Consider the following 21,171-nt stretch of genomic DNA (forward strand, 5'->3'; position numbering starts at 1 on the left):
CGTAAGATTTATTTTTTTTTATAATATTTATATATATCATAATATTTCGTTAATTTGTTGTTATATCAATGAAATATCTATTTTTATTCATTAAAATAAAAATTTACGAATATATATTATTATTAGTAGTAGTATTTTTTATTTTATTTTTTTATTTTTAGAATAATTCCGTGGAATTATATCTTCAGTATAAAATGGAATATGAGGGGATTAGTTAAAATGTTAAAAGTGATAGTATAAGTCCTGGACAAATTTTTTCTAATACTAAATATAATTCTTTAGATATTTCTAATACTAATTTTATTGCATTATGTCAACAGATTGGTAGATATTTTATTGAAATTAAGGATAAAATTATTCCGATAATCTCAAATGTCGTAAATACTTGAATTACCTGATAAATTCAGAAAAAAAAAAAAAAAAAGAAGAATAGTTACATTTGGTTTAACCCCTTTAGAGATGTTTCGTCTAAATTAGATAATATATGCATATAAAAATAAAAGAAATTGATACTGAACCTTTAACAAATCTTGAATAAATATACGGTTATTATTAAGATTTTAGCAAATTTAATGATAAAAAACAGGATTCTGGTGATATAATTTGTGGTAATATTAAGAAATGTTATAACCTTTACAAGAATAATTGTAAAAAACATCAAAAATGTAGTTAAAATGCTTTTTGCGTGGATTTAATCAATTGTAAAAAAAGTATTTGATAATAAAATTCACAAGGTAGCTCCTTGTACTGGTTTATCACATATTTATCACCTATGCAAGTAAAATATATATTTTCTGTCAGTTTATCCAGACGGTCGAATTGCTAGCAACATTCTCTTTATTTTTTTTTTATATAAAGTTAAAAAAAAATTATAGTTAATAACGTGAATATTCTAATACAATGAATATGCCCATTTTCACAAAAATTTACAAGCACAAAACATTAATATATTTAGGTATATATACATGTTTTGTTTCATATAGTTTACTTTATTGAAATCATGCTTATATAATAGCTTAGTTATGAAAAAAATAGTTGAACTTAAAGAAAAAAGAGAATCCTTACAAAAATATATTAAGTATTAGATAGAAAATTTAAAGGAAGTTCTCATAGTATAGGATATCAACCACAATGAGATCCTTGATATGAAAACTACAGTTTATATTATTTGCAATACAAAATCTAATACTCGGTGGTGCAAAAGTTACATATATGAGGATATTTCTTAATAAATAGATAAAAAAAATTAGAAATGTATACAAGCGCATAAAAAAAAAAAAATAACACAGCAATTATTCAAACAAAGGGTTAACATAAATACAGTACTACTGTTTGAGTCAGTAGAAAAAGGTCCACTTATATATGAATTTTTCATTAGAATAAAAACCACATAATTTTAGTGTATAAATATATAGCACAAGATTGTGAAATGAATAATGATATTATTACACATTAATATATAGAAGCGTTTATTAAGTAGTATTAATGTGAAAAGAAAAGAATCAAAAGTTTTAAAAAAAACACCAGTAATATTATTGTGCAAATAAAAAAATAAAATTCATAAAATAAAAACATTATTCAAAATTTAAAAGAATATATATATATTATTTATATCTTTAAAGTTTCATTATCATTTATCTATTTGCCGATAAACAGAATTAAAAATTTAAAATATGTAAAAATTATAGTATTGTTGTTTTTGTATGGTATTTATTCTATGTAACATTGTAAAAATGTTATTTATATATGCACTTAAGAGATATTTATTCTACTCAATCTCTAATTTATATAGGAAAACTCTTAATATTTAGTTTATAATTCATATATATGTTCTTCCTAAGCATTATACTTAATTTTCCTTTTCTCCTCTAATATATTTTATGCATATAACATCCAAAGTAATAAGTAAATCTATATATGATAAATAAAAAACATATATAAATTTATTATACAATTATAAAAATTACACTAAGGTAAATTATAAAAGTAACAAATCGCATATATATTACTATAATTCATTTTTATTTACTTTATAGTAAGGAAAAAATACGACAATTGCTTCCTTAAATGTAATATCATGTATCATTATAGTACCTTAAGAATAAATAAAATTGAACAGAAATCTACTTTTGTTCATGTTTCTAATAGAATTCCACTATTATGATCTCCGAGGAACACATTATTATACATATTATATTTTAAAAATTCAGTCTCTTTTTTTATTACATGTAAAAATTTCAGATTCTGTTCTAATAATCATATTAGTAATTTCAGAACGAGTATTAATTTTAATGATTTTGCATAGTCATGTATTATCTTAAGTTTTTCCATAAATCTGCAATTTTATTATTAATTTAAATATGGAATTTATCAGATTATGTGTAATGTTAAATTCAAAATAATTAAACAAACAATATTTATCGTTGAAATTATTTCACGTTATAGAAACATTAAAGTTTTCATATTAAAAAAAAACATAGTAATATTTTTACAATAAGGAGATACTCAATTTTATTTTTCATAAAATTTTTTTTATAGTAATTATAAATTTAATGAGGAAAAGAGATCTCAGCATATTGTTGAAGTTTGTTACAATACAGAAACACTATTTTGTTTATTATACTTTTTTAAACGTTGTTTTTATTTTTACTATGTAATATATATTTAAACATTTTGTGCTTCAAAATGTTCATGATAAAAAAAAATAAAAATATTAATATAACATTTCTTTCCTAATCAATATATATAATATCATTTGGAAATATTTTTAACACAACATATATAAACTAGTTAGTTAATCAACAAATTCAACATATTATTAATAATTTATTTTTTATAGAAGAGTAATTTCAGAAAAAAAAAAGATGCTTTATTTTATATATTTAAATTATAATATATAAACTAAAAACTTTTATTACAGATTAAAAAAGTATTTTAAAAATTCATATTTCATTCCTATTACCTTTTTTTTTATGTATATAAATAAAAAAATATATATCTCAATTTTGTAAATGTCTAAAGTTTATTTATTTTTTTTTTTTTTAACATAACTAGTTGTATATTTGATAATATATATAAATTAATAAATTAAAATTGTTATAGTAGCAAAATTAAAATATTAACCATACATCCTAATCTCAGAACCCTATATAAAAACCAAATTATTTTATTATATATTTACAATTTTATATTTTTACCATGAAAAAGGTATAAGGTATATTAAAATGTATCTTAAGTAAATATATTTTTGGTAATGTATTTTCAAAAAAAACTAATTTTGTAAAATACATATAAAGTCCAATTTTATGTTTATAAAAAACATATATATATACAGAATAAAATAAACTTGCTTCATTATAAACCAAAAGACATTTTTCTAATTAGGCAATCAAATAATCATTTTAATCTACAAAATGATAAAAAAATATAAAGCAGTATTTTCTTTGTAACTTAAATATAAATTAACATGGTAAATTACTGAAATTATATAAGTTGTCGTATTATATATTAATTAATACCTACAAATATGTATTTTAAATAAAATCAGATGAAATTCACAAATATATATACCAGGGAATAATTTTTAGTTATGAGGGAACACTAGTTCATAATACAAATTGAAAAACATTAAAACATTTAAATTTATAATAAGACTAAAAACAATATACATTACAGCTGTATATAAAACTTACTACGTATACGTTGTTCAACATGTAAAAATTATGCTATTGTGGGTATATTTATTAAGTCTATTACTGAGAAAATATATATTTCTTTTCATGGCGAAAATTTTTTATAAAAGAAACATAATTACTCTTATTCATTTTACCTTTTACGGTACTTAATTTTTTCATATTTTTTAACTTTTTTGTGGTAATAAACGATTCTTGATATAATTATGATACAATATATAATGAAGGGTATGACGTAAAATAGATTGAAAAGAAGTGGTACGGTATAATAACACTTACCATATGGATGCTTATACTCTAATAACGATTTTAAGAATGATCCTTAAATAATTGTTATATTTTTGGACCAACCACTTGAAAAGCTCTTCAATATATCAACTAACCCCCATACAAGGCCATAACTACCACAGTAATCTAATACAAATGACAACGATAAAATATGAAAAATATTAAAGTTGGAGCAAGTTCCGATGCCAGTTTTTTACGTATAATTTTTTTGTAAATCTTATTACTAATTGTTCTGTTATTTTTAAGAAAATCTTCATAATCAAGTTCTTTGAATATTTTTTTTTCTAAACGAGAATATTTTTTGTTTCAAATATATAACATTTATTTTTATTAGCATGTTTATTCCTTCTAACATTATTCAGTGAACTTCCATTTGGTTGCATCGATGTTCTTGTGGCCGCTTTTTTATTATTAGATATATATATTTGTTCGTTTAATTCATTATTTGGTATCTCATTTTTTAACTCTACAATGCATAAATTCTTATCGCATTTACGTTTTGCCAGCAATCGAAAAGTCCCATTTAATTTACTGTCTAGTTTGTAGTTATCATCCAAGTATTTGATAAAGATATTCTATAAACGTAAAGTAAATATTTATCATACATAAGATTAAATAATCTCATGATACAAAATAGCATTGATATAAAGTAAACTCAAAAAATATGAATAAAAAATAAAAACTTCTAATAACATTTTTATACCACATCTTTGTAAAAATAGCATATCAAAGATAAAAGTACAAAAGTAGAAATTTCAATCAAAAAAAATAGCTTCATTTTTTGTTTCATAATATATATATTTAATATTTCAATATATCAAGGTAATAGATAACAATAATATAATATACATTTCATAAAAAAGGATATTATAATTATTTATTTAGTTCGTTATTATTATTATTATTATTATTTTTTCGTAAAAGGTGAATAGTATATATGTATTCTGTTATTTTTTACAAAAGACGCAAAGAAAATTAACATTAAAAATATATTATAATGTTTTTATTTTAATCCTGGCTTTAAAAAGGTAATTTGAATTAGAATAATATCATTCGAATTCAATAACAAATATTCAAAATATATAAATTATCTATTTAATACATTAAGTTAAGTAATTATTTAGTAATTATTTTAAATATAAATAAAGAATATAATATTTGATTTCTTAATATATTGAATATATACCTAATATAGAGAATATAGAGAATACTTTGCGCTATATTTTTTTAAAAATATTACTGTTTTAATTGATATACATATATTATAAATTTTAACATTAAAATTATATTTTTGGAATAATTTTTTATATAAAAAATATTAAATTCTAATGTCGCTGTTTTTACCATTGTATCTGTATAATTACATTAAGAATACATAAACATTACTATATTGTTTACCAATTTATTTTGTAATAAATATTTAAATAATTCTCATATAATATTATTAAATAAACTATTATTCAGTTGCAATAATAATATAATAAATGTATATTTTTCTCTATTTATAAAATTCCTTAATACTCAAATTAGTTATCCCACACATAACTAACCACTACAAATTAAACTTGAATTATAAGTTCTTGCATATATATTAATAATAACCTGAATCTAAAGGACAAGTGTCACATATGTGTGAATGTCATATATAGAAAAGAATATTATTTCATAAAATATTATATCTTTTAAAATTAATTAATATAAAATAAAAATAATTAAAAAAACATTAAAATATTTATTTACAAGATTTCCAATTTTATATATGCATAAATTAAATATATTGATATTAAGATATCTCTCTCCAGATATATCTTTTAAAAAATTTGAATAACTTATGTTTTTTCATTTTATAAGTTACATGTTTTCAAAAATATTTACCATGTTATTAATAAATCAATTATTTATCTAAAGTGAGGTTTCAGTATAAGCTTAAAGTAAAGCAGCTTTAACAAAATTTGCGTTTAATAATGTTAAAATTCCATAAATAAATTTCATGCAAAACCATATAATTTATCTTTATTGACAAAATAAATATTAACATTTAAATTATAATATGTTAGATGTCCAAACATTGATAAAAACACTATAATCATTTTATGATCTATCTATACGTATAACACTCATATTCTTTAAAATTTATATTATTTTAAAGAACATTAAATTTTGTAAAAATTCCAAGACATTAATAGAATATATTTATAATTATTCACGTATTAATATTTCTACTGTTCATTAGATTAACGCACGAGTAAAAAAAAAATAATAGGAAAAATTTATAAATAAGCATATATATAATAATGTTATGCAGGTAATGTATTTATTCATATAATTTATTTACATTTTATTTAGAAATTAATTAACTTTCATTATAAATATATTATTAATTTTTAATGAAGTAGTTATTAATTTATACATAATAAAATAAGTAACTGCTGTATTATGTATGTTAATATAAAACTAATTTTATTTTAAAAAATGAATTCTGTTAGTAGAGTCAAAAACATACAAGTATATTATAAACTTAATATCATTTTTTTTTTATATTTAGTAAAATTCTGTGACATTATATCTTAAACATAAAAAGGAAATAGTAGATGCTATTTCAGATGTTCAAAATGACACGGGTAAAAGTACTAAAAATCCAGGACAGAAATGTGGCAGTAGTTGAAATAACGAATTTATAATATCAAGTCTAGATACTGTTGGATATTTAATGTACTAAATGAACAATATAAATCTTATAGCATCAAAAATTATAAAGATTTGAATTACCTGATAATCGCTTAAAAAAAATATAGTAAGAATGCCACTTAATTTTCAGATATAAAATAAATTTCCGTCCCAATTAAATAATATATTCGTGCAAGAGTTTAAAAATATTGATACAGAAATTTTAAAAAACTCTAAGTACTATACAGTTATGATAATGCTTCTAACAATTTTAATGGGCAATATTTTGATTCTAATGATAACTATTGTATACATATTAAAAATTCCTTTGACTTTTTTTTTCAACATTACGATCAATTCCAAAAAAAAGTTAAAAACTTTTTTTGTAAAGAATTAAACAATTTTAAAGAAATATATAATAATATAATGTGTAATGTAACTTCTTGTCCTGGTGTACCACAAATTTACCACCTACTAAAATAGATTATGTATTTGTTGCTAGCTTTACAATATCTTCATTATTACTAACAACTTTCACCTTAAATTTTTTATATAAGATTAATAAATATTATAATTAATAATGTGAATAACGTATCACAATTCTTATAATTCATTATCACACAAAGTATTAAAAAAATAAAATAATACTTTTAATTACATATATATATCTTTTTTTTCATATAGTTTACTCCAATGAAATCAAATCTACGTAATCGTTTACAAAAGGAAAAACTTTTTAAACTTAAAGAAGTTGAAAAAGAAGCAATAGAATCACCACAAAACACACATTATGAAGCAAATATAAATTATGAACGAAGTTTTCATAATATAGACTATCAACCACAATTCTACACTTGATACAAAAGTAGAGTTTATATTATTTTCATTAGAAAGTCGAACATTTATTCGTGTATATGTTACATATAAGAGGAAATTCATTAATACATAAGACAAAATAAAAATAAATAAATGAATACATTTGTGTAAAAATTACAAAAATAATGATGTAAATATATTTTAAAAAAAAGCAAGACATAAATTCAACCCTATGGTAAAACTCATAAGCAGAAAAATTAACATTTGTATGAAATTTTTTTAAGAATGGAAAACAAATATTTTTAAAACATAAATATACAACGCAAGATTAATAAGAATATGCTGATTCTCATGTACAATTATATGAAGTAATGTTTATTACATAAGTATTAAAAAGGGGGAGAAAACAAAACAAAACAAAACAAAAGAATCAAATATAACAATAATAGTTTTATTACATAATAAAAAAACAATAACCTAAGATAAAAACATTAATCAAAAAGAAAAATAATAGATATTATTCAATTATAACTAACATTATTTTAAGCTTCTATCATTATTTATTTTCTTACAATTAAGTTGAATTAAAAATTCAACCCAGAATACAACAATATTAATATTGCAATCTTGATTTTGTAGATGTTCTATGTGACAATGTATTAAGAATCCTTATGCAATATGATAGGATAGGTTAATTTTAGTACTTCTCAAATATAAATGAAAAGATTCATATCCATTAATTAATAATTGATAAATATATTCCTCTCAAGCACAATTCTTAATTCTTTTTCTTTTTTAATACCATTTTATATATTTAACATCCAAGTAAATTAAACAAATAGATACATGATAAATAAGAAATATATATAAATTTACCTTAAAATTATCTATTTTTCTATAAATCATATTATAGTAACAAAATACATTATTCATGTTCCTATATATTATTTTTATTTACTTCATACAAAAAGAAAAATAAGATAAATATTCCAATAAAAGTCATAGAAAGTAACACGAAATTATGGAAAGAATCAAGAAAATTGAAATATAATTCTATATTACTTAAGGTTCCTCATACAATTCTACTTTATAGTCTCCATAGTACTTATTATATACATATTACTAAACGTATGATATGTTATAAATGGAACGCTCTTTCACCATTATGTGTATTTTTTAGGTATTGTTCTAATTTGTACATTAAAATTTTCAGAATACTCACTCGTTTTTATTATTTCACATAACAATGTATTACCTTGGATTGTATTTTATATCCGAATTTTATTTACTAACATACATATGACATTTTTCTAATTGTAATAAATACCACATCCAAAAAAATAAAGAAGAAAATATATATTAAAGAAACTATATCACTTCATGGAAATTTTGGAATAATCTTATAAAAAGTATAAACCCAAATAATTTTTTAATAAGGAAGTAGTTGATTTTATTTTACTTGATCATTTCTTTATAGCAATCATAAATTTAGTAGATAAAAAGTGTTCAGCATATGGTCATACTTTAAATAAATATAAAAACACTATTTAAATTGTTATATTTTTTTAAACATTGTCTTTAATTTTAATGTAAATATTTATAATAATATATATATATATATTCTAACAGTGTAATAATGCTCATAACAAAGAAAATTATAAAAATAATAAAATAACTCTTCTTTATACACTTATTTATGCAGTATAAACTTATGTTATTTTTAAAAAAATTAATATATAAAAATTATTTTTTTAATTCTCATCAGAATTCAACATATTTTAATTTATTATTTATAAAAAAATTATATCGATGAAAAAAACCTTGATTTCATTTATATTTTAAATGTATATTATTAAAAGAAAAAAAGATTTTTGCAGATTAAAAGATACTTTTAAAATTTAAATAGTTCTATAAACTTTTTTTCTTTTTTTTAGGTATATAAATAAAAAAAATATTTCGATTTCTTAGAATCTTGAAGTATATTCTCTTCATTTTAAAAAAGAATTATATATTTAATTATGTACGTAAAATTATCATATAAAGAAAAAAAGTAACCAGGATAAAATTAAAATATTAACCATACTCCATTAGACTATGGATTCTACATAAAAGTATATTACATTATTATATATTTATAACCTAATAATTATAATATTAAAAATAAATAATGTATTTTTTAAAAATATATTTTAATATAAATATATACAATATTATATGTATGATAAATATTATTTCCTAAAATAAACAATGAATTTGATTTTATTATAAATATATATATTTATACAACAAAGTACATTCAATTCAATTCATAATTCCCTAGAAAAGACATATATAGTTTTAAATTTAAACGAATAATTACTTTTTTTATTTACACAGGATTTAATAATTTATGTCTTGAAAAAAACGTAAAATAATAATTAGTATTATTTTTTATAGTAGCAAATGTAATTTGGTACAATACATCAATAGGTTTATACGGATCGGATTTCTATATATTAACTTTAAAAAACATGTTTATATTTTTTTAAAAATAATGTAAAATATAGAAATATATATATCATAATATGCTATTATAATTAAAAAAGCATTAAAATATAAAGTACAATCATTAAAAAATTCAAATTAATAAAACAATTAAAGGAATATATTTTTACTTTTGCTGGTCAACAAAGATACTTAAGTGCATTTGGATTTATGTAATCTAAGTAACTTATTGTTATGTGTGCTATTTGTGTACATTATGTATGGTATTACAGATCTTATTTATTATATTTAACTACCTTACGTAAAGAAGGATACGCCGTATTATTAATATCATATTTTTTTTCTAAAGCCTTTAAATATTTTACAACTGTTCTTTGTATAAACAACATTGCTACTGCAACTACAAATGTTAATATATAGAATAACACAACAAATAGACCAATTTCATCAAATAAACGTATAATCTTATTAACATCATCCAAGTACCCCAATTTTCCTAAGACTATTAACGTGATACCAACTAGTACATGGAAGCTCCCTAAAATAAAAATCCCAAGTAATTTTAATTTTGTACCTTCCTTTAAAGATATAAAATCTTTAATCCATGAATTCCTAACTATATTTTTATAATATATTTTGTCATATATTCTTTTTTTACAATATAAATTTCCTCGAATGTACATAGATGATTCAGTTCTTCTAGGTAGCTTATAGTTTTCTCCACTTTTTAATGAACCTTTATCTGCCAATATATTTTTTTGGTCATTTATTTTTTCATTATTATATATATCTTTTTTTATGTACTTTCCATTATTTGGTACCACATCATTTATCCATATAGTACATGGACATTTCATCTGTTTACGTTTTGCTAGTAAATGATAAGTTATTTGACCTAATTTTCTATTATTGTCATACTTCTTATCTAAATATTTATTAAAGCTACTCTGACAAAACAAGGAATACATGCATAATTTAAAAAAACAAATAATTTCATACTAACAAAATTATTAATAGAAATAAAATGAGTATAATATTTATAATACATGTATCCATATTATTATCATACCATGTTATTGTTAAAATGATTTATCCATGTTAAAAGGATAAACAAAAAAATTTTAATAAAAAATTGTAACTTAAATTTTTCTTCCATTATTCAAAATTCTAATATTGTAATATATTCAGTGAGAAAATATTTAATAATAAAATAGTATTCTTCTAATTACAAAGAACATTATATATTTTTTTTAATATTATTTCATAAACATTTAATTATAGTACATAAATATAATGCATTTTACAATAAATAAAAAGGAATATAACTCTAAAAATATATTGTGAAATTATTATCTTAGTGTTAATTATAAACAAAATTACCTTTTGTAAACATAATATAATACGCGCTAATTAATAGTTATCCAAAATATATATATTAGTTATTTAAGATATAAGTATATTTAAATAATTGTTTTTTATACTTTAAAAAAAAAAAAAAAAAATATATAAATATATATAAATATTAAGTTTATATAGAATATACAATTTACAGAATATAGATAATTTGTTTCCCTTTTATGAAGAGAATCATAAATAATCTTAACAATATTTTCCTTCTATTAATGATAATTTTATAAACATTATATTATGAAAAAATTACTTATTATTAATAAAACATTAATTAATGTAAAAATATAATAATAGTAAACTCTTTAACAAAAAAAAAAATATAATATGTGATAATTTTTGTATTATATATTTCATCCATTTATTTACTATGTAAATCTATGATACTACTCATATTTTATAATATATTGAAAAACCAAAATTTCTAATATGCTACTTAATAAAAAAAATATACATTTTAAAGGAAAATAATGAATGCTTTTTTATTTTTGTAATGTATTTTTTGAAGTTCATAACTTTTTATTATAATTAATTTATTCAATTATTTCTAAATGAAGATTTTTGAATGCGCTTAAATTTTTTTTTTTGTAGTTCATTATGTATTTAGAAGAAATATTTGTATAATAAATAGGAAAAAAAAAAAAAGTAATATATTATTAATCTACTTATATAAAATTTTTCATTTATATAAAATAATAATGGGAGTTCTCTATTTCTCTTTTTTTATAATGCAGCATATATTGACCTGTATGTTGTAGTTTAATTGTTATTATATAAAAAACAAATAAGCTTTCTTTTTTTATCTTATTAGTTTAATAACTTCTTGTTTATACTTATAATTCTTTGAAATTAAATAATTAATTAAATTACACTTATATTAAATATTAATTATATTCACTATGAAAAAAACTATATTTACAAATTTATAATTAAAATAAATTAACAATACAGTAAATTATGTTCACAAATAAAAATAGGAAGATGTATTTAAATAATTTTAAATAACTTAATAACATATACTTATAGAAAAATTATAAAAGATTAATCTGTATATAATTTATATATATTACATCCACTAATTATTAAATAAGTGTATTAATGTTTTAACGAATTTACAATTATAATAAGAATTATGTGTAATTCTAAAAATAATTATTATTACCGCTATATAAAATATAGTGGTAATAAAACATAAGAAAATATTATAATAATATTGTTATTATATATATACAATAAAAATAAAAGCAAACATTTTCTTATGAACTATGATATTTTTATATTATGTTTAATTCAAAAAGATAAAAGTTAAAAGGAAAACTTCAAATAAATAATACGTAAGAATATATAAATAATAACATTGCAAAAACAATTATAGTTCTCATGTAACTCTTTACAGCAGTATCGTAGTGCTAAATTTATCCCTCATAATTTCATTTCCTATACATTGTGAATTAGGTTTCAAATAGTATACATAATTTATTTTATGAAACCATAATAGTAAAACAACTAAATGAGTATAAAAACTAACGAGTTAAAATATTTTTTTTTCTCTATTATTAAATGTTTTTTTTAATACTAATAGTGTTATTTTATATGGTATTTATTCGTATTTTTGGAATCATAAAATATAAAATAATTATTAAAAAATTTTTATCTAATTAATAGAAATAATTCATATCGATAATATTATTGACTAAATTGAAATTATTTTATTCATAAAGATTAATTAATCTTATAACCTAACAGTGAAACATTGGAAAAATAAATAAAAAACATCTTATATAAATGTAGTAAATGAATTAATGATAAATTACAAAAAAAAAAAAATAATAAAATAATATAAAAAATGTGTAAATATATTAAAATAATAGTTTATAGTTAATGTTCTTAAAATACTAAAAAGTAAATGTATAACATATAAACTAAACAGAATTATAATTCTAACATTAGATAATAAGTTCTATTAAAATATTTATATGTATCACTCACTAAAAAATTTTTATTTTCCTGTAGTTTTTGATACTTAATTATATGTATATTATATCAACTAAAGGTTTATATTAAGTTTTTCTTGTAAACGTTATTTTTTTTAGTTTATATGTATTTATTCTATAAATATATAATTAAAAATTTTTTTTTTTTCTAATATTGAATAATTGATATATTTTTATATAACTGCTAATGGAACTTCACTAAAATTTTACATATAATTATGTCAGAGAACAATAGTAATATAATATAATTTACGTATACTTAATATGGTTATCCTGTATAATACTTATTATTTCATAATGCTTTTTTTTGACACAAATAAATGCATTAACTTTATTAATGATGATTTTTTTTTAATTAATTTTTTCATGTATATTTATAGTATATTCCTCAAACAAATAATATAAATTGTATTGATGAAACATATCGAGTACATCCTTAACATTCAACATAAATTAATTATATCTTTAATAAAAGTCTTATATCGTATAGAGTTCAGAATATTAATTAACTTCATCGTATATATATAGATGCAATGTTCTTCAGATACAATATTATTTTACCAAAAAAATAATATAAAATAAGACTATATAAATATTGTTAGAAATTTAAAATTTTGTTACACGGATGATAACATAATATTTAATCTTAATTTTCTATTTATCTTTTTTTATTAGAATTCCCTAATTTACGTATTATTATTATATGAGTTGCATTATGTTTACATTTTTTGAAGTTAGTAAAGATACAATTTGATTTGCTAATTTACATGTTCTAAATTTATACATTATATCCATGAATTCAAATTTATTTTTATATTAAATATATCTATAATATATTTCTTATATTTGAAGCTTTAACAAATCATTAAATGAACTTACTAAACCTAATTATGAGTAAAATTAAAATAAATAATAATTTTCTACTACTATATGGGTTCAGCTCATTGTGCATTATAGCCTTACATTATTACTAAACATAAAAATGAAATATATTTTATTATATAAAAAAAATAATAATATTATAAGCTAAAATTATAGTAATTTAAAGAAAGAACTTTAATAAAAAAATTAAATTAATAATATTATTAAAAAATATAAAAAAAAAAATACAAATAAATATAAAATATTAAGAAAATGAATATATATTAATTATACCACTTTTTTTCTTGTTTTTTTTAATTGTTCATATTTAACAGAAATATATATTTACCTAAACATTGTATCTTTTTAATATCTTTAATCTGGAACATTTGATAATCTGTATAACACTAATAGAGCGAAGTTCATTGTTCTATGTTTACTACACTAAATCTCCTTCTGTTGGTATTTCTATAAGTACGTTTTATGTATCTCTTTGAGGATCTTTGGGTATTTAAGTCAGCCAAATAAATTCTATATCTTTTTTTCCTGTTTTTAATTTTACCTACATATGATCCAAAGATAGTAAACTAATGTACAAAAAAAAAAAAAAAATTAAAACACATATAATGTGATTATTTTTCACTAATAACATTTTAATACAATTATATTATAATTAGTATCATATAACTTATTCGTATTACATAATGAAATTTTTTATTTACTTTGAAATAAAGGAACAAAACCATAATTATTCCCATTACTAAAGCAACTACAATGGAAACACGGACAAAAGTGTTCTGTAATACATACGTTTCTGCATCTTTTTCGGGGTAGGTTTCTGCATTTGGATTTTCGATATCATAAAACCTTAATTCTTTAGGCTTTAAAATTAATGCATGTTCAGTATATCCTAATTTTTGCGATTTATAATTCTCCATTTGACTTTGGTTTTTTTTTTTAATAACTATTTTTAATGCTTTGGGAGGCCACGTCTCCCCCTTCTTTAATCGATAACCCAAAGAATTTTCTAATTTTATAAAAATACCTTCTTTAACCAATTCTTCCATATATGTGCAAGGTCCTGATGTATCTTTCTCTAGGATCTCCGAAGTACAACGTAGTGTTCCATCTTTGCTTATGTTCCACCTAAGATCAACTCCTTCTTTTTTTTTAAGAGTAGACAGATTATTCGTTTCTTCTGAACTAATACCCGCTATTTTTCTAACTTCTTCATGTAGTGCCGCATGTTTTGAATGTATACTCGATACAGACGTTCGATCTTCTGAATAGGATCGTTCGCCGTTCTCCTGTCCACTGTTTACAACATCAATCATATTTCTACGTGTCAAGGCAGATGCTCGGACAAAACCACATGATAATTCTTTGTCATTATTCTTAACATGGCAATTAGTGAAATGAATTGTATCCAAAAAATCTTGTTCCAAATCGCTAGATTCTAATTTTTCTTCAGAGATTTTAGTTCCTTCAAAACTTTTTAGTCCATTACAATTTCCGTCATACGAGGATCCTAATATAGATATGAGTTCACTTGGATTAAATTCATTATCACAATTTAAAAAGTAGTTTGGACACTTCGATATTTTTTCCACACAACAGTCCCTTTTTTTACTATTGTATAATTCAAGAATAGAATTAAGATATTTTTTATATTTATCAATTTCTACATTAACACAAGTTTCTTTAGCTTTAATATGTTCATAATTTGTAAAGTAATCAAACATATATTTTTCTTCTATTTTATTTTTCAATTCCTGTAAATTTGTTTGTGAAAATTTATAATCACAATTTAATATTTGATAATCTGTAGTAAGAAGGGATTGAACTCTAAGAAATTCGGTAATAACTGCTTCCACATCATTTGGTTTCGCATCATCTTTAAAAAATTTTCTTATTTCTTCATATAACCAGTATTTATAATGTGAACAACGGTTTTCATAACTCCATGACTTATCCTTTTTATGTAAATCCTCTAAATTTCTTGCAACTTTTTTACAAAGATTAATACAATTATCCTTGTATTCACTTGTTACTGAATCAGGTATTTTACAAGCGTTGTTATATTTTACCTCCTTAATCTCAGAATTAAATTTATTATATAACGTATATGAAGGTAACTGTTTTAAAATGTCATTCTGTAAATTGAATATATACAATTAATTATATAATAATTAAACAATTATTATGAAGAATCTGTATACTCATGTTCTTTATGCAAAATGATATGTATATGAAGTGAAAAAATTATTATTTATATTAAAAATGAAATTATACATAAACTTCTTCTTCCATTTTTATTATTTCCTTTGAGCTTTATTATGTATTTACTAGATTACACAATTAAAACCATATATATATATATATATATATATATATATATATATATATATATATATATATATATATATATATATATATATATATATAAATTATGATTGTTAAATAATGAAATATATTTGAAAATTATTCATTAAGTACACTTTTTTTTATTAGTATTTACAACTATTTATATATTTCTTGATTAAAAATAACAACCATTTTGTTATATGGAATAAATTATAAGTATATTGCATTTATTACATAAATATTTTTAATTATAACATGAATCAATTTAACACTCATACTTAATAATAGTAAATAGTAAAAAGAAAGAAATTTAGTATGGTAAAAGTATATTATATATATATATCCATAATGATTACATATTATCATATTTTCTTTAATAGAAAATAGCATTTTTATTATTTATTGTTAGAAATTGTAATTCCTAATGATATATTCGTTTTAAAAAATTTTTTACTTTAAATATTTATATGAGTTAATAAGGCCACTTCATAAAATTACAATATATTCTTTATTTTATAGTAATTGTTCCTTTAATGTCATAAATATATTTTCATTAATACTATATGTTTTATCCTGTTGTGCTAAATAAATAGCAAATATCTGCATTATTATTATAAACCTGGTATATTTTCAAAAAATAAAAATAAATAAATGAAAGAAAATTACAAAAATACGAAAATAACATAATAAAAAAAATATTTTTCAAATACAATAAAAATTATTGCATATATTTATTTTAATCATAAATCCATTAATTTTTAAGTAACCTGTATAATATTAATAAAACCTCTGTTCCTATGTTTGTGCCACTTTTTGTTATATCTGAAATGATTACTTTATGTAGCATATTACAGCTCACATAGAGAAAAGATTTTTATTCATCAATGTATTTATATATATATAAAACAATCTCCAATTAATTTTTAAACAAACATTTAACAAAAACTTTAAAATATTCATTTCCTTAAAAATAAGATAAAAATATTTTTATTTTTCTAATGTGATAAATATGTTACTTCTAATTTAACTGGAATGCAATTAATTAATATATACATATATATATATACTAATTTTGGAAAATATAATTACAATATATATTTAATTATTCATAGGAACTAAAATAATGTTGAAAGTTAATATTTTTTTTGTTTCAAAATTTATAGATATACTTTAATATTTCTATTATGTGTTTTCTTTTCTAATTGTAAATGAAATAAAGCATAAAGTATTATATCAGTAATTTAAGAAAATATTAACGAATATTTTTTTATGTTTCTTGATATATGTAATTGCTACAGTAAGTTTTTTTAAATATTGTACTATAAAATATTGTACTTTATTCATAACACTATTATCATGCTACAAATAAAATATTACGGATTAGAAATTTATTAAAACTCATATGTATATATATATATATATATATATATATATATATATTTCGGGCATTTTACACTTTATTCTTTATTATTTATAACAGAAAAAAATATATTGTTTTAATATTATATTTTTCTTCTTATTGTACTTATGAATATGAATTTTTATTTTACTATATAAATATAAAGTTTTATTTTTTTCATATTTTTATAATTTGTTTCAAAAAAATTTTAGATACTTATAAATTTACATTTTCTTAATAAAACTGCAATTAAAGAAATATACGAATATTTAATAATTAATTTTTTCATGAAAAAAAAAAAATTATATTATATATTATTCTTAAAGGATTTTACACCTCAATTTTTAATTGTGTTATTTATTTTTTATATTAAACGTTTTATTCAAGTATAGACCTTAATAATTATGTTAATTTAGTGGCCCAGTTTTGTCACTTATGAAATCTTAAAGATCTAATGATATTACAATGAACAAAATATAACTTTAATAATTTTTTTTAATCATTTTGAGAGTTATATATTTTTCTTAAATTATTTTTTAATTTTTATTTCTTATTTTGTAAGATTATTTATTTTATCTTACAGGAATATTCATGCTTTGTATTTCATAAATTATGCCTTTTAGTAATTTACAATCATATTTATTATATAGTAATTTATATATATATTTTTATTTTTATAATACTCATTTATTTTTGTTAATTACATTAAATATGTTATATTATATAATAAGTGTTGTTCACCAAATTAATTAAAAAATATTTAAATTAAAAATTTTTCTTATTAATTGGAAGTAAAATCTTCATAAAAATTATAAGAATATTTTGTTTTTTTGAATAATTATAGAAATATTGATGATTTATTTTTAAAATTATGTATATAATTCGTAATAATAACATGTATTTTGTACATTGAAGAATAATTCATTATATCAATAAGATAATAATACGTCTCAAAAAATTCTCAAATTTAATATATTTTCGAAACTTGAGATACCCTTAAAAATATATACTTTTATTTTTTATCGTTTTTTTTGAAAAATAACATATTAAATGAAAAAACAATATATTTGAAATATTTATACATTATGTTTATATTTAGCTTATATATATATACTGAGATATAATTGACATGGAAATTGCTATAATATACTTTTACAAAACAATTAAAATAATAGCTTTTTTTATAGATAATAAACTAAAGTATTATTTGTATGAAATTACATGGAATGTTATTCAAATATAACTTGAAAAAATACAAAAGATATATATATTCTTTTTATAAGTAATGTAATATTTTAAACGACAAAGAAATTATATGTTAACAAAATTTTAATGTATACTGAATTTTTATGGATTATTAAAAGTATATAAAATTCTTATCATATAAATCTACTTTTCTTAATTTAGAGTAGATGTAATAGCAATTAATATCTTGTCCTAATACTTTTATATATTACGTGTACTCTGTTTCATAACCTCCCTAATAGCTAATATGTTACATATCATAGGTATAAAGGCATAAATGCATATACAGTAGAAGCGGTTTAATGAATTATCCTTTTTATTAGAAAAGTAAATAAATAGTATATAATAAAAAGAATTTATTACTCTAATGTGAAAACGGGCTTCATTTAAAAATTATATTACTAAAAAGCGTGTAATATATTAAAGGAGCTCATTTACCACATCATTCAGTAACTTTCCCACTTTTATATATATTATTGGTTTTTATAAAATTCTTTTGTACATATATTTGATATGTTGAGAACAATCAAATACAATATTTACTGTTAATTTTTTTTCCTTGATAATTAAGTAAAAGTGTACATAAAATTATTATCACATTCTGTTAGTCAGTTGAATAGATAAAGGAAAAACTAACATTACAATTTAAGGATATAAAAGCTTTTAGTATATATATTATATTGATATATTATTCTATTCACACATAAGAATATATTTTTTCTATCTTATTTTGCTAGATGTTTAACAATTTTGAGTTCCTCAATATATGTTTAATATATAAATTTACATAATTTAAGAATAATAATAAAACTTCCACATTATAATTAATAACTGTCTGAGTATAATATAATTTGAATAGATATATTATATATATATGTAAAACATAAAATTTATCAGCAGTGTATAAGATTTATTAACTTTTCATTTTCTATAATATACGTAATATAACATATTTTTATTTTCAATACTTTACAAGAAATATTTAGCCGATCGTAAACATCCATAAATATTTCATTAAATATTTATCCAAATAATAGTTATATTTTAAATATATTTACATATTATTATAAACGACTTAGCAAATAATATACTATAAAATAAACGAAATTAAAAGTAACAAAAGGAAATTATTTCAAGATATTTATTAATTAGCAAATTTATTGAATATATATTATTAGGAACTAAAAAAACTTAGTATATAAAAATTAATAAAAAATTAAAACATATTAAAAATAATTGAATTCACAATAACACTTAAATAATTCTCGTAATTCTTTTTAGTAAATATTTTTGTTTGGTAGTTATTATAATAAGTTCCCAAACTGCATTATAATAATATCATAAAGTTATATAATTCAAATACTTATTAAAAAATATATTTTTTAATATTACATAGAAAAATAAAATTAGTGATATATATTGTTAATAATATAAGTCCTTTTTTATTGTCAATTGGATAATTGTGTCAAAGTACATTAATTAAATTATTCATTATATATAATGTAATTATTAGTGAAATACGAAATTAATAGCATATACCACATTTAAATGTGATATATAAACTTTCCTTTAGTTAATCCCAAATAAACAATATTTAGAAAAAACATGCAAGAAATAATTATTAATATTTTCTTAATTATTTTCCATTATTTTAAGCATTTAATAATATGTAAAAAAATATAATATATAGATTATTCATATACATAGTTTAAGTAAAATAAATATTCAAATAATATGTGAAATATTGTGGTACCGCAACAATTAAGTACAAATATTATATAAAAATTAGTTCAATAACATCACATATTTGTAATGATTTAGAACACCCAAGTTAGTATTCAACTATAATTAACACATAAATGAAAAGTGTATTAATTCATTGTATATTTATAATTTCATATATATATTATGAAAAAAAAGATGAATGTATATATAAATTACTTTTACAATATTT

The 21,171-nt window shown here is 19.0% G+C and overlaps 2 protein-coding genes and 3 pseudogenes across 5 annotated transcripts; 2 read left to right on the forward strand and 3 right to left on the reverse strand.

Annotated features, from left to right (window-relative positions):
* The first annotated feature begins 167 nt into the window (after positions 1-167).
* PmUG01_00055900 lies at positions 168-1,132 on the forward strand (annotated as a pseudogene). Its single transcript is given in 8 exon segments — positions 168-353; positions 368-418; positions 429-485; positions 500-694; positions 708-758; positions 772-978; positions 993-1,061; positions 1,076-1,132. Coding segments are annotated over 8 exon segments (873 nt in total).
* Positions 1,133-3,825: 2,693 nt separating this feature from the next.
* PmUG01_00056000 lies at positions 3,826-4,623 on the reverse strand (annotated as a pseudogene). Its single transcript is given in 5 exon segments — positions 3,826-4,062; positions 4,076-4,117; positions 4,131-4,271; positions 4,286-4,546; positions 4,561-4,623. Coding segments are annotated over 5 exon segments (744 nt in total).
* Positions 4,624-6,528: 1,905 nt separating this feature from the next.
* Positions 6,529-7,493, forward strand: PmUG01_00056100 (annotated as a pseudogene). The gene is given in 6 exon segments: positions 6,529-6,690; positions 6,705-6,797; positions 6,811-6,870; positions 6,885-7,106; positions 7,121-7,306; positions 7,320-7,493. Coding segments are annotated over 6 exon segments (897 nt in total).
* Positions 7,494-10,222: 2,729 nt separating this feature from the next.
* PmUG01_00056200 (Plasmodium exported protein, unknown function) lies at positions 10,223-11,103 on the reverse strand (the record flags this gene model as incomplete). Its single annotated transcript, XM_029004677.1, has 2 exons — positions 10,223-10,894; positions 11,017-11,103. The coding sequence occupies 2 exons, from the start codon at positions 11,101-11,103 to the stop codon at positions 10,223-10,225; spliced, it is 759 nt and encodes a 252-aa protein (XP_028859089.1).
* A 3,528-nt stretch (positions 11,104-14,631) lies between these two features.
* PmUG01_00056300 (PIR protein) lies at positions 14,632-16,519 on the reverse strand (the record flags this gene model as incomplete). The annotated part of the gene is made up of 3 exons (XM_029004689.1): positions 14,632-14,796; positions 14,932-16,362; positions 16,502-16,519. 3 exons carry the CDS (start codon positions 16,517-16,519, stop codon positions 14,632-14,634), a joined length of 1,614 nt encoding a protein of 537 aa, XP_028859090.1.
* Positions 16,520-21,171: the final 4,652 nt, after the last annotated feature.

This window comes from Plasmodium malariae (genome assembly GCF_900090045.1).
Source record: "Plasmodium malariae genome assembly, contig: PmUG01_00_30, whole genome shotgun sequence".
Taxonomy (NCBI): Eukaryota; Apicomplexa; class Aconoidasida; order Haemosporida; family Plasmodiidae; genus Plasmodium; species Plasmodium malariae.